The 14,319-nt window shown below is 49.8% G+C and overlaps 1 protein-coding gene across 2 annotated transcripts in view; it reads right to left on the bottom strand.

The window, feature by feature from the left end:
* Window positions 1–14,080, bottom strand: part of med13a (mediator complex subunit 13a) — a 76,899-nt gene extending 62,819 nt beyond the window's left edge. The window contains exons 1-2 of one of the 2 annotated variants that reach the window (XM_064352320.1): window positions 13,441–14,080; window positions 7,088–7,322 (exon numbers count right to left, since the gene is read on the bottom strand). In XM_064352320.1, the coding sequence (XP_064208390.1) occupies window positions 7,088–7,322; window positions 13,441–13,506 (301 nt within the window). In that variant the 5' untranslated portion in view covers window positions 13,507–14,080. Of the gene's footprint in view, window positions 1–7,087; window positions 7,323–10,523; window positions 10,543–13,440 lie in introns of those variants that run through there. The other variant, XM_064352321.1, reaches the window with a different exon arrangement.
* Between the last annotated feature and the right edge of the window lie 239 nt (window positions 14,081–14,319).

Genomic DNA, 14,319 nt, shown 5'->3' with positions numbered 1-14,319 from the left:
AAGAGGAGTGTGCGAGACAGGAGACCGTCGCCGCAAAATGGATCCACCGCACCTACGCCTCAAAACCAACCTGGCTAAGCGGCCTCAATTCGCCACTCGCTATTCTGTTTATTTTGCAGTTGCCCTGAATTATAACACTTAGGACCTCTCTCGATCGCTGACGGGGCGTACCGAGGTTCCAGGTACACAAAACGCTTTTTTGTTTGTTTGTTTACGCCCTTTTTCCACCACACCGACCCCACTCACGCAAACTCCTGTCAGACAGCAGCCTTTAAACGCAAACGGTCCGGGTGCAGGCAGCGTCCGTCGCCTACCTGGACCCCGCCTTCCCCCGACTCAAAACGGCGTACCGCCTGACCGCTGTGCGCACGCGGGGACCGTCGAAGGGGCAGGGAGCGCGCAAAATTTAAACCAGGTGGGGCGGGTTTCACCGAAACACACAAATCCGTCTTCATCAAAAGGGTGAGGAGGCCAAACACCCACGGAGGCCTTCAAAACTCATTTGTTAAAAGGAAATTGCTAATCCTCGCGACGTCACCCAAAACTGTTCCTCATTCCTGAAAGACTCGATTTGTAAGGTTGGCCAACACTAATCTAAACTGAACACAATTGCCCATTTTTCTATTTCTGTAGTGAATTTCGAACGAGGCATGTCAACACAGCCCCGCCAACAGCCGGTTGAGTCATGGCTGTGGTTTCACCTATGACTGCGGTCTCCACCGCGGTCGTGACCTGTGACCAAGACGCACATGACCGCCTTAACGCCGCGCAAAACGGCCCTGCCGTCAAGTGACTCCGGGCAGTAGCGCCATGTAACCGTGGGTTACCACAAACACCAAAAACTCGTGCTGTTCAGCAATGGCCAAAAAAACCTATTCAGGGGTTTATTTGTTAAAATGCAGAACTGCGGGCGGATCCAAGCAGATTCAGAAGTCCTGCGCGGTCGCGTCGGAGCGCACGGACGGCCACGGCAATCACGCAGCGCCGATCTCGCGCGCGCGCCCTCTCCGCTCCCGCCAGAATTCCCGCAGAGCAATTTCACCCCCGTTTTCTCCGATTGTCCCTTCCAGCAGACAGGGCCCCTCCGACACATCGCCCGTTCCACGACGCGGAGAGAAAGGAGCGGTCGAATCAGGAACGCACCGAGGAGAAGTATCCTGGTTTTAAAATCGGAGAGCTCCCCGCCCGAGATGCTATTCGACGACGACGATCCGGCGAGAAGGACATCGCGGACGTCAAAACGCCATTCCGAGGCGTTTCTCGGAAGGCGGGGCTTAAGGGCCACGGGTTCGATTCAGATCAGGCAGATACTTACCATGACTTCGCACTAATGCTGCACAGACGGGCATCGCTTGTACAACGAATCTGTTTCAGATTTTTTTCCTTCTCTCCAGTATTCAAATCGCTGCAGAAGTTGGCTGAAGCAGGATTGCAAGGCCCAAGGAACGCAACATGGCGGAGTCAATCAAAAACACACTGCATCAACCTGGCCTACAGGACACGACCAGCCCTACAGCCAAGAAATACCCACTGTGTGAAGAGTTTCATATATGCACCACTACACCTGCTGCGTCACATAAATGTTTACATTTACACTCACATATTTCTAACCCAACAGAAATGGCCTATGCACTGTCATATCTAATGTTAATGTCAGCTAATGTTTTTTTCTAAAAGAAAAGTGGAGGTTATATTTTTTTTTAAAAACATGTCTAAGCAAGTTTGCAAACAAGAAGCTTAATATTTTTTCAGTTTCTTTTCCAGCGCTTCGACGCTATCTTAAGTGCCACGTTTGGCTAAGCGTGTAGATTTCTGGAAGGCTAATGATGGTTTGCAGCAAGACTCCTGTCTGCAGGGGCCATGCAAGCAGTACTTGTGGCCCTTGTGCAGGGAAGACGCCAGGAGGTCACAGGGGATTTACGGTGGAAGCGTTCAGTATCGTCCAAACATAGTTACACCTCACACCGCGCACGGCGTGCCACGACCTGACTGCGGTTTTAAAAAACACAGTCCTCACAGCGAGAAGAGCGGGCCAGTCCACAGCGGGGGTGACTCAGAGCATGTACACAAGGGTGTCATTTATGGGTGTTACCCCCCAATATTACAAAACAGGCCAAATAACCCCTCAATAACATAGCATGACGGTGAGAAAAATAATTTCCTACAATAAAGATGGGGATTTCATGTTGTGATTGGAATATATTGATCAGCAGTCTGAAGTGATCAAATGATCATTTAACAAAAATTTCTTTCAAGGGGTGGAGGGCTTGCCCCCAGACTTCCAGAGAGGGTTGCACTTCTCGGGGTCTATGCCTTTCAACTCCACCTATATTCAAACTGAAGTTACACCCTTGCATATATAACCGCCCCCCCCTCCATGGGTGCCTCTTACTTTTTACTCCTGTCTGAATAAAGCAAAAAAATAGGAAATGAGGGCACTCTCCTTTTAAATGAATAAATAAATAAATAAAAGTAAAAAACACATCTATGGCAACATGTTTTTCAGTTGTTGACGGTGGGCTGAGCTGAAACACAGCTGCTTGTTTTGAAAGTGCACGGACCGCGACCTCTCTCACCCGCGGTCAGCCCACACACACACACACACACACACACACACACACACACACACACACACACACACACACACACACACACACACACACACACACACACACACACACACACACACACACACACACACACACACACACACACACACACACACACACACACACACACACACACACACACACACACACACACACACACACACAGCCCCTCCCACATTCCCGCCAACGACAGAACGAGCAGGACGCACGGTGAAAAGCAGGTTTCAGCCACCTGCCGAGAGTCAGTGAACGCCATCGCGTCACATAGCGTCCCCAACCGAGCGGGCAGGACAGCAGAGCTGCTCTCTCTCTCTCTCTCGGCTTCCCTCCCTCTCTCACTCGGTCTTTCGCTCTCTCTCTCATGGTCTGTCTCTCTCTCTCCCCCTCTCCCTCTCTCTCTCTCACTCTCAGTCTCTCTCTCTGACTCTCTCTCTCTCTCCCTCTCTCTCACTCACTCAGCCTCCCTCCCTCTCTCCCTCCCTCTCTCTCTCCCTCTCTCTCTCTCGGCACGCTTCACGCGGGCCTGTTGTGCTCCCCGGCTCGGTCGCCCCCCGGGCGTTCTCTGCGACGGCTCGCCGATAAGACGTTCTGATCCGCCGTCCCGCTAACACAAGGGCCCTTTCTTCCTCGCCGCGGAGCGCCTTCAGCGGCGGGTCCGACTCGTGAAACTGAATTACCGCGCTAGCGACACAAAGAGCCGCGCGTCGGGCCGCCGTCCCCGCGATCTGGGCGCGCTCAGACGCGCTGCGACACCCAAGTACAAATTCAAGAGTTCTCAGGTCTCGGTCGAGTACACTGCACAGGGCGGGGGGAAAAAAAATCATCTACTGGCTCTCTCTTTTTTTCTACAAATTCAAACAGGACAACTCGTATGCAACAGTACACCGATTTTCAAATGTGAAATGACAAAAAAAATCATTTAAAAAATATTTTTATGAGCTTGTTGCTCAAGGACCCGTGCAGGACTCACACATGAGCCGAGTTCATGTAGCGCACACGATGCTAACAGGTAGCCTAGCGAAGGCCCAGGGGAGAGGAGACTGGCAGCAGCTTCCACAGCTCAAACATCACTGGGGGTTGGCGGGCGGGGGCAGGGGGTGGGGGTGGGGGGGCTGGCGGTTGGTGGAGGGGAAGGGGGGGTGGGAGAAATGAGGCAGAAATGAACCGCGGAGCAATTACCCTCCCAGACAGACTCCCATCCCTAATTTCCATGCGGAGATCAGACGCTCTTTGAGCGAAAACGCGCTCGTTTATCTGGGCTCTCTGGACGCCCCTGGATAGCCAGCGCAGCCCAAGCTTCGCGGGCGATTTGCATGAGAATGAAAAGCCCGCGGTCGGCCGAGGGGGCAGCGTTTAATTTAGCGTCCGCGCTCGCCCCGCCCGGAATCGCTTCTGAGCGCGGCGGCCGGGGGAAGATCAGAACCGCCTCTCTCAAGTGCTTCGGTTAAGAACGGGGGCAAGTCCCCGACATACGAAAACAGGCCAACCCCCCCTCCCCGACCCCGCAACGCCTCCCCAAAACCACACTCACACTACCCCAAAACCTCATCACCCAGCCCAAGTCACTACCCCCCCCCCCCCCCACTCTGGGCCTCCCCTGAATGGTGATTAAGAGCCAGGCATTAAAAGATCCCTCCAGTCCCCCCCCACCCCTCTCCCCTCCGAGAGAGGGGGGATTAGCGGAGCGCCGGTTCGCCGAAATGGCACTCACTCAAATTTAAAGACTTTCACGCCGGCCGCTAATCTGATGAGGGAGCCAACAAGTGCACAATGGAGGGGAGACCGGGGCCCTGCAGCCAGCCCAGGCCGGCCCCTTCACCCCACCGCGCGCTACGCAGGTCCTGCTTCAGAAGCCAGGAGCAAAACAAAGGGCCCGGGACCAGAAAACATAAACATGCGTCTGGCTCCCTGCACAATGCGGCCGGGCCCCGACTGTAAACAATGCGTACTGGTGTTCTATCCAATTAAAATGCCCCATTGGGGGGCAGAGTGGTGCATTTTGGAGGGGGGCCAGAGCAAAGCATTTTGGGGAGGGGTAGAGCGGCGTATGTTGGGGGCAGAGCAGCATATTTTGGAGGGTAGAGCGGCACTACGAGCGTCGGCTGGCTCTCGGCGCAGATCCGCCCTCTCTCTCTCTCTCTTCCCTCGCTCCGCAGCGCTCGTCCGGGACGAGTGACGGACAGCCAATCAGACGAGCGGCGGCTGCCCCAGATTTCATCACTCCGCAGCGCTACACTCCAGGGACCCCGGTCTCCCGCAGCGGCTCCGCCCCCCTCTTTCGGCACAGTCCCGCCCGGGGACACCTGCGCCACAGGGGGCCGCGAGCACGGTCAGCAGTGGGGGCGCGGCAGCAGCGGCTACACCCGCCCAGGTGTGACCGCTTCAGACCTCACTCTCTGACCGCCGCCCACTCGCCCACTCGGTGTCGGTGTCCCCTGTGCTCAAGTGACGGGTGTCCCGCCGACGGTAGCACGCACTGCGACCCGCTTTGGCACAACGGGGTGCCCGGCTCCGGACGCAGGGGAGCACCAGGGGTTCTTTCCGAAAAAACCGAGCTCGGCGGCTACGTCGGCGCGCGCACGGGGCCCGGACTAAGCTCCGCCCACTGTCGCCCCGCGGCGGGAAGCTGAGGACCAAACCCTGCTTTTCCCTGCCTCTGCCGCCCAGTCCGTCGGCCAATTAAAAACAAGCACTCCCCTTTCAGGACAAGCGGGAGGGCAGACCGGCCCACCCCGTAAAAATAGCGAGGATGAGCTCTGTGAACACAGAACGCACAGGCTGCCCGCGCTGACTGACTGTCAGCTCGCTGAGTGTACCCACTCTTAGTCCGCGGGATTATTTGATTAAAGCTCTTTTATCCACACGAGAAAAAGCAAAGTGATTCCACTCCAGAAGACGTACCTATCATTACAAATGAGGATATCCAAATTGACTCCAATTGAAAACGAATGAAGAAGAAGAAAAAAAAAAGGGAAAACGCTTCCTGGCTGTGCCTGAGGGAATCTTCCAGATCCACCAGACAGCGGGGCCTGGTGTCCCCTGCCTATTTCACACCGTGTGCTTCGAACACCTTCCCCAACTCTACGGCGAAGGAAAACCGAACCAAAAGAACAGCTCTGCTCTACAGAAATGCCCTGGCTCAACGCTGGGGACATCATGTGACCTGGCACCGAAACAACAGCACCAAGGAGGGGCGCCCACACCCCCATGAAAAGTGGAGGTTCTGGCCCCGCTCCCCGCCCGGCCTCCACCCCATTTCATACCCCGGCGGTACCGCTGAGGGTCGTTAGTTACCCCGTAGCGACGGGGGCAAATCGGAGGCCCTCCTCTGCCCGAGCCTCCATTTCCCGGCGGCTCACGGCGCGATGGCGGATAATGAAGGAGGGCCTCGGACCGCGTGACGGGGCCGGGGAGCGCGCTCAGTAGAGGGCACGAATACAGACGGAGGGGGGGGTCCGCTCCTGAACAACAGGGGTCCCGAATTTATATGCTCGCCAACTTCCCGGCTCGCCGATCCCGTGTCCCTCTCTCACCCACCACCCACCACCCCCCCCACCCCCGCGGTGGCTAGCGTACGAGGGGGAAAAAAGAGCACAATTTCTCCAGCACTGTTTCTCACCCACCTCCAACCCCCCCTGCCCCCAGCCCCCTTAGCTTCCACCACCCTGGCCCCCGTGCCCCTCAGCTCCCCCGCCCCCAAACCCCCGCCCCTCTCTTCTGAACCCACGAGCGGCGGCGCGGCGTGGCGGTCTCTGGGTAGGCACGGTTTTTTCTCGCACAGGTGGGCGCTAGTCGCAGCGAGGCGGCGATAAGGATCGCGCGGCACAAATAGGAAATTTAAATATAGAACGTTTCGTCTCCATCGTCGGAGCGAGCTCCGGGGGGCCGCGGCGCACCTGCAAACACCTGCCGGGTGGGTCTGAGGGGGGGGCGGGGCCATTCCAGTTCCGCCTCCGGAGCGGCTCTGAGAACCTGAGAGAGATCCCGCCTGATGGCGTGAGCGTTCGACGCGACGCTCCCGCAGACCGCACCGCCAAAGAGCCGCGCGCATAGCGGCCATCGCACCTGGAGCTTCTGAGAACAAACAACATCCAGAGCAATTACGGTCCGTTTCGAACGCCGCCTGAAACGGAGAAGGAACCCTTTCCGACGTGCTTTTACAGGCCCGAACAAAGCGAACACCCTCCGATCCTTCCCCCCCGTCCTGACAGATAACGCACGATATAAATAGGCCGCCACAGGAACTTTTACGACACCACCGAGCTTCAAAAAAATCTTCACTCTTACACTACGTGAAGATGCTAACAACCAAGTATCAAGCAAAAGAACAAGACTAACTACCACAAAAAAAGGAAGAGTGCATAAAGTCTAGAAAGAGAACTGCCCAAAATAAAAAGAAAAATGAGAGTTGCCGAGCGCTCCACGCAGGGACCTTTCCGGTCTTTTCTATCCGCCCCCGCCCCCCCGCGTGCGCTTACCTGTCAGCTCGTGGTGGATGAGCTCAGAGAAGTTGGGGTCGTCGCCCCACCAGAAGAGCCAGAGCTCGCGGCGGCCCGGCGTCTGGTGCCGCCGCCACACGCTCAGCACGTCCGACTTCAGGCAGCGGCTGAAGCTGCACAGGATGGGGTCCTCCTCCGTCACCGGGAACAGGATGGGGGCCGAGGTGGGGCCCTGCCACACGTAGCGCTTCCATTTTATCCCCGTCAGGTCAGCCTAAAGGGGAGGGGTAGGGGGGGCGGGAGGGTGGGTGGGGCGAGAGACAGAGAGAGAGAGGGAGAGAGAGAGTCAGCTCTGCTTCAGGAGCAACTCAGCACCTGCAAATAAACACTCCTGTTAAGCTGTGTTTAAAGAGCGGCCATTAATCCTCTTTAATGGAACGCCTTGTGAGGAACTCGTATGACGATCTGGGGGGGGGGGGGGATGACAGTTACCGAGGTATCTTTTTTTGTTCGAAGCCGAGGCACCAGAGCTCAACTTTCGGTCTCGCACAAACGGGCTACCTCGCAAAATTTACAGCGAACAGGGGGTCTGGCTACCTTAATCCTTTTTAATGACAAACAAACCCATCAGGAGCTCGGGGTTTGTGCGAAACGCAGGCTGGCCTCAACGGAGGGAAGTGTAACGACGGCGTCCGCGATTCACGACCGGCGTCTCCGAAGCGCCGCGGCGGGAAAGCTGCGCTAGGACGCTAACGTAGCCGACGACAAGCTCTCTCCAGCCGGCGTTTCACGAGCACTAAACCTGGAAAGCTGCTCGGAAGCCGAACCCCCTAATCACAACACAGGACAAACACATCAGCACAGTCTAAACTGCTGAAGGAACAGCAGGGTAAGACCAGTAGGGCGTGCTCCATTTCAGTGGAATTCTACTTTTCTTTTTTTTTCTTCCCCTTTCTGTTGACATTTTTCCAGTGAGGGACCACTCTGGAATTCCATTCTGGTACAACAAGATAATTGTTCCAGGCCAGACACTTCTCCTCTGTGGGCAGGCAAATCCATTCAAATCCGGCTGAAGAACCAAACCAAGCCAAGTGGTACAAGAGCGAGGCAGAACAACCCCAGGCCTCCTGCACCGCTCACCTCAGAAGAACTACAGATTAGCCAAGAGATACGACGCGAGAGGATTCCTGGACTGCAAAAAAATACGCGCACCAAAGTGTCAGTCCCAAATAGAAACGCCAAGTCAAAACAAGCCATCTTCTCCACTCTAGAGTACCATTTCAGGCTGTGCTGTTCAAATCAAACAAAGACTATTTACAGTGGCAGTGATTGCAATATTAAACTTAAGGTCTAAACGATTACTTCGTCACAAGCTCGAGAAAACCTAAAATGTAACACCTGCACCGTGTCCAAGGTATTAAGCTGCATTTCACAAAGTGTGTGTACATGCCGGCAGACACATGTGCGAAACACAATCCTGATAAACTCGACAGCCGACTTGCCACTGGTCACACGCACAGGCTTCAGGTAAACAACAACACAACGCATACATTAAGAAAACGTTCCAGGTCTTTTAGATATGACTGTCCAGAGCACAGAGCAAAGGATATCCCACATCTTGCCGAATGATGGTAGACAAAAAAAAAGCATTACTTCATAATAAAAATTTATATATATATTTTTAGCATATTCCTTTTCAGTGGATTCTCACGTCTGAGCAGGCCTCCCGCCGCAAAGATAACATTCCTATGCACACGGCCTTGCACAGCCAGCTTGTGGGTTTGTCATATTGAATATTGTTTTTAATAGCAAAATAATTTGAAGTTCTACATCCTAAGTGGATAAGTGAGCTCTCTATTTGTATAGAAAATTAAATTACTGGTCATTTTGAGAAACTGCTGATTTTTCTTTAACTCTTTCTTGTCAAAGCCTTTTTCCAGTTTATTTATTTATTTATTTAATCTACTGCAAGAACAGATCTTTGCATCTCACACAGGTTTACTACAGATCTTTCCAAAACTATCAAGATGTCATCATACCATGATAAGATTAAGACTTCCCAAAACAAAACCGTTACGGGCACATGACAGTGTAAAAACTAGAGCATGACTTTCAGAACTCACTGGAATCAGAGGGGGAAACGTGTCTCACTATTTGTATACAAAATTAAATCACTGGTCATTTTTTGGAACCGCTTATTTTTCTTTACCTCTTTAAGTCTTTGTCAGGTTTTTTTTTTTAATCTACTGCAAGGACATATGCATATAACAGGCTTACAATAGCCTACATCTTTCCAAAACTACTAAAATGTCATCATACCCTGTCAATATTAAGACTTCCAAAATCAAAACAGCAAGTAACTGTTAGGAGCGCATGACCGTGTAAAGACCAGAGCATGACTTTCAGAACTCAGCGGAATCTCAGAGGGAAACAATGCATGACAGCACACTGAAAGCCATTCAGGCCGCGACTTGCCAGTTCGCTGAAAGAAACGCTCAATGGCCACTCGGGTTAAAAAGCGGCAGCGGGTTTTTAACTTTGCGCCCGCTGCTTTTCACGAGCGCGCGGTACAGAGGGACTATCAGGACAAGAGACTCGACATCATTAAATCCAAACATTTCCCTCACAGAGCGCCTTTATCGCCTGCCCAGGAGAACGCGGGCAGATTTTCTCTGACTCCGCAACAGAACAAAAGGTCTCGCCGCGGACTCATTAAAGCCAGTCCGAAATGTCGGGTTTCGGGGCCTCGCGTCCTTACTGCCGGCCCTCGAACGCGTAATGTCTTTATTCGTGGCAGGGCACACGGTGTCACCTGCCATTAGCCAGAAACATCTGTGGGGGTGCCAAAGAAGCGTCTGAACCGAGACACCGGATAACCCGCAATTACAGCACCGGGCCGCCGAGTGTCATTGGCCCTTTATCAAACGATCGGCGCGACGTCACGAAGAACGTTTGGACTCCTTTCAATGCACAGCGACACTCTGCATTTGAGAAGCATAAAGTCATTTAAATTCCACACAAAAAAAAACATACAAATTTACCTCAAGAAATATTTTAAAAATCCAGAATCCCCACCTAATTGAAAAATGCCTTTATACTGTCAGCCAGGGGTGACACAGGAAAAGGACAAAAACAAAAGCACACAACTGTCCATCAATGACCAAGTGAAAAAGCTTTCAGCTTTTATTTTCCCCTCCTCTCCTTTTTAAACATGAAATCACCGTCCTCGAAAGGCAGAGGGAGATTGTTTTCTCTGCACGGTTTATGAATTTCACGCTCGTTTCAAAAAGCTGTCACTTCAAAATAAATCTTGGCACGTCTTCACGGCGAGGTTAGAAAACCTGCAAATCTCCTTTCCTACCGACACAAAGCCGAAGCAGGAAGCGGAGGAAAAAAACATAAACAGTAACAATTGCGATATTAAGCAAAGTCTCAAATCCTGGGGTGTGAACTGGAGTAACTACCGGGCACCCACCATAAATCAGAGCTTCTTGGAGAGTCTGGAGGGCAAATACATCCTGCTTTCACACGCAGCTCGCCTAATCTGGAGGCCGTCGCATTTCACAGGCCTCTCCTCAGCTGTTCGCATGCACTCGCATCGCTGCTCCCTCGTCCCGTTAAAACATCGAAAACCAACAGCTGCCATTTTCAGAGATTTTGAAACAGCAGGTGAAGTTCTCAAATCATCTAGGCCACGCCACCCACCCCCCCCCCCCCCCCCCCCCCCCAACACACACACACACACACACACACAGAAAATGCTGCCAGAAGCAGACGAGACCACGGGTTAGAAACAAGAAACAGTTTTTTTGCCGTTTGAATTTGCTTAAAAGAGAATGTCATTGGTCCAAATTAACACACTGTTGTGCAACACAAAAACCATGCTTGTTTCCACATCTGTCCAGAGCTGGTAAACCACAGCCAAACCAGAACAGCAGCAGTACGCTGAAGTTTGTAGTAGTTTCCTACACACAGAACACAAGTTGCTGAGCTGGTAGTTATTAATGATTTGTGGAAACCAGGTGGTGTGACAGGCAAATCAGCTAAATTTCCCCACTATTTGTCCATTCAAAGAGAAGAAACTAACCTAGTTTTAAAACGGCACGAATAAAAAAATATTACAGGTCTGGGGATTATAGTTATATACACAATATAATGGACATCAATATGTCAATGTTTTAAACATTGCCGGGAAATTAGTCTGAAAATAAGCAAAAACAAACATTAGCTAAAAACACCGCCAAAACATTCCAGGGCTCCGCTGTCGCATAAACTGGAGTTAAATTCACCCCAGGGTTGCCGACTTTTTAGTCAAACCAACATTTGTTGTCAACGCGGTGCACAACATTATTTATTTCCTGACATGGCCTCATACTTGCCCCTAACACAAACCCAGCTCAGGTTTCTGAAAGCGTACCCATTTCAGGACTATTTTGTAATACTGCGATGAAACTAAACACCGGTGTATAATCACTCATAATCTCACGGTCCTAACAAGACTCGTGCACTTGGCATCCAGCTAGAAGGCAACGTCAGGGGAAGCCTACGCTAGTATCAAAATGTCGTCCCTGCTAAGAACCAATAACGCTATCTTAATATGAGAAGTTGCGTTCCTGTCGTTTCATGTGAAACCAAGAACTACGGGCATTAAAAACCATTTGTATTAAGGCAATACTGAACCACATGTTCAGCCTTCCTATTCTTTCAACAGCGAGTAAACGTTGTTTTCATCATTCTCCAAATACAAAAGGCCCTCACTGCAGCGTTCCATGTTTTAAACGAAAAAGCCATCTATAATTGCAACTCGATCGATATCAAAAGTTGTTCTCAAAAACTGCCTGGGTAATGATGCACGCGTTGTCACCCACAATTAGTCCGCGTTAGTTTTGTTTGGTAGCGGTTGCATTTGTTTGAGTAAGGAAACTATGTCATTAAATATTGAGATTACTTCGGTCATTCCCATGCATAGGCTTGGCCTAACAAACATGCATAAAACGCAAAAATATACAAAGGGAAATCTAAGCCAAAACCAGTCCATGACTTTACACCGCGAGAGCAGTGCATTAAAAATGAATCCAAAAACAGTTCACTGCAATACACTAGAGGAAACTTCCTACTTAGCCTGCTAGCAACATCAATTTTCATGCAGCACACCCGACTAACAACAGCCAAGTTAATTATATCTCCTTTCAAACCAGCTAAGATTGGATGACCCCTAAATCAGACAACCACCACATTTTTGTTGTAAATACATTTTTTTAATGTATACGAGTCTACAAAAGAGAAATTAAATATTAGCCAGCTAGCTATCCAAAAGTAGACTACACTGGACAGTTTGGAAGTTCGACGGGTTTGTAAATTAATGGCAAAAAATAAGTTATGAATAATGATGGCGAATGTCAAGAATTGCAACTATCGACACATTTCCCTGTAGTGAACATTTCCAGTGTCTAAAACAATCATACTGGGGAAAATAACTTTAAGTGCAGAACTATGTGTTGTAAACAACATGAAACGCCAAACTAGATAGTCATCAAGCCATATCTCTCGCCAGCTCTAATAACTTAGCAAGGCAGCTAAATCAGTCGACAGCCAGGGAGGGATATAACAGAAATGAAACCAAAACAACTTCGCTTACTAATACAGTAATAATTGCACCCTGTACGTCCTACTTCATATAATTTATCCAAAGCAATCATCACGACGCTGACTAATTTTCGTTATTTTGAAACATGCAGGTTTCTTAACAGACAAGCAAGACATTTCAAATTGTAGTTAGCCCACGTTAGCAAGCTAGCCAAATAACATAAGCATTTATCTGATTGTTAACTTTAGTTAACGAATGATTAATCTTACGTTAGCAGTAAACGCTAGCTGGCTAGCTAACAAACTAACATAGCGTACAGCTAGCCAGCCAGCTAACAGTTGCATAAGCGAAATAACGTTAGCTTCTAAGCTATGTTATAGAACATTTCAAATGCGCTGACTAAACAGTGTGAACAAGCAGCATGCATGTTAATTTCAGTAGCGTCAGATGAAAAATAAACTTCAGCTTGCTAGCTAGCTTGCTACATTCTGAATTTGCACGTTTGTCCAAAGCCGACACTTGTATTAAATGTTGATACACACGCAGTTTAACTTGTCAAATAATACCAAACAAAAACACTAGCCAGTGTTATAGAAAAACACATGCACTGTTATTATGCAATATCCTTAATTTTTAATCATGCACAACTTCGCAGTATGCAAATAAATGATGGATTGACGAGTGATGTTTGAATTGCAGTGCTCGACAGGCCTACAAGCCTGCTCTGCCCTGTTGTAGCTAACGTTAGCTCTTTTCAGCTAGCTAGTTAAAAATGGCTGCTTTCCTTTAGTTTTAAATCTCTTACCAGACAGAATAGATTGGAATGGCAATCCTCCAGGCTGGCCCCGTTCGGTACAAAACAAGAACTCATCCTTTCACTGCGAGATCGAACACTCCATCATTTCAGTTCCCAAGAAAGAAAGAACGATTTTCAAAAATATTTTCTAAGATGTATATAGCCTGCTAGCGAAGCTACAACGAGAATATTTTTTAAACAATCGGTTGGGGAATGTAATTCAACAACCCCTTCGATTCTTCTTGTCCGCCACAAATATCAGTTTCCAGAATAAAAGCATCCAATCCACCGCGTCGACTATGCTAAAATACTTCTATAAGTTAAGTTAATTTTTAAAAGACGCGAAAATGATCTTAAAACAAAAAGAAAGGGAGAGCAAAGAAGCAACTCTCCCCCTCCCCCTTTGCTTAAAACGGTCTTTGCTTAAAATCGTCCCCCTATTGCTCCATCAGCACCAAATTCGATTTAAAAATGAAAAACATCTTGTAAAAAACCGATCGAAAGCTGATGTTGGACTATATTTTTTCGGTCATTTTAACCATTATTTCGGTCTCTGTTCCTCCTGGTTTCCATTTGAATTCATGGATTCCTTTCTTTAATGGCGGCCACAGGGACAACTCTGCCTCCCGGAGCCTATTGGCTCGTTCGTGGTCATGAGGGGTGTAATAATACTGTAACTGATGGGTATTGCCGCTAGGCGAGAGCAAGTGGCGCTACTGAGCAACCAGATTTTGTTACTAATGATCAAACCTTTAAACCTGCCGACTTTCACAGTGCACCATCTAGCGCATTTAAAAAGAAATGCGCGCAAATATATTTATGTAAGTAAAGAATTAATCTCCTTGCAGCAACAGTAAGAATTAATCGAGGAAAATAGTACGCTTCATT

The sequence above is a fragment of the Anguilla rostrata genome, chromosome 9 (assembly GCF_018555375.3).
Source record: "Anguilla rostrata isolate EN2019 chromosome 9, ASM1855537v3, whole genome shotgun sequence".
Classification (NCBI taxonomy): Eukaryota; Metazoa; Chordata; class Actinopteri; order Anguilliformes; family Anguillidae; genus Anguilla; species Anguilla rostrata.
This window is presented reverse-complemented; position numbering and strand designations above follow the sequence as displayed.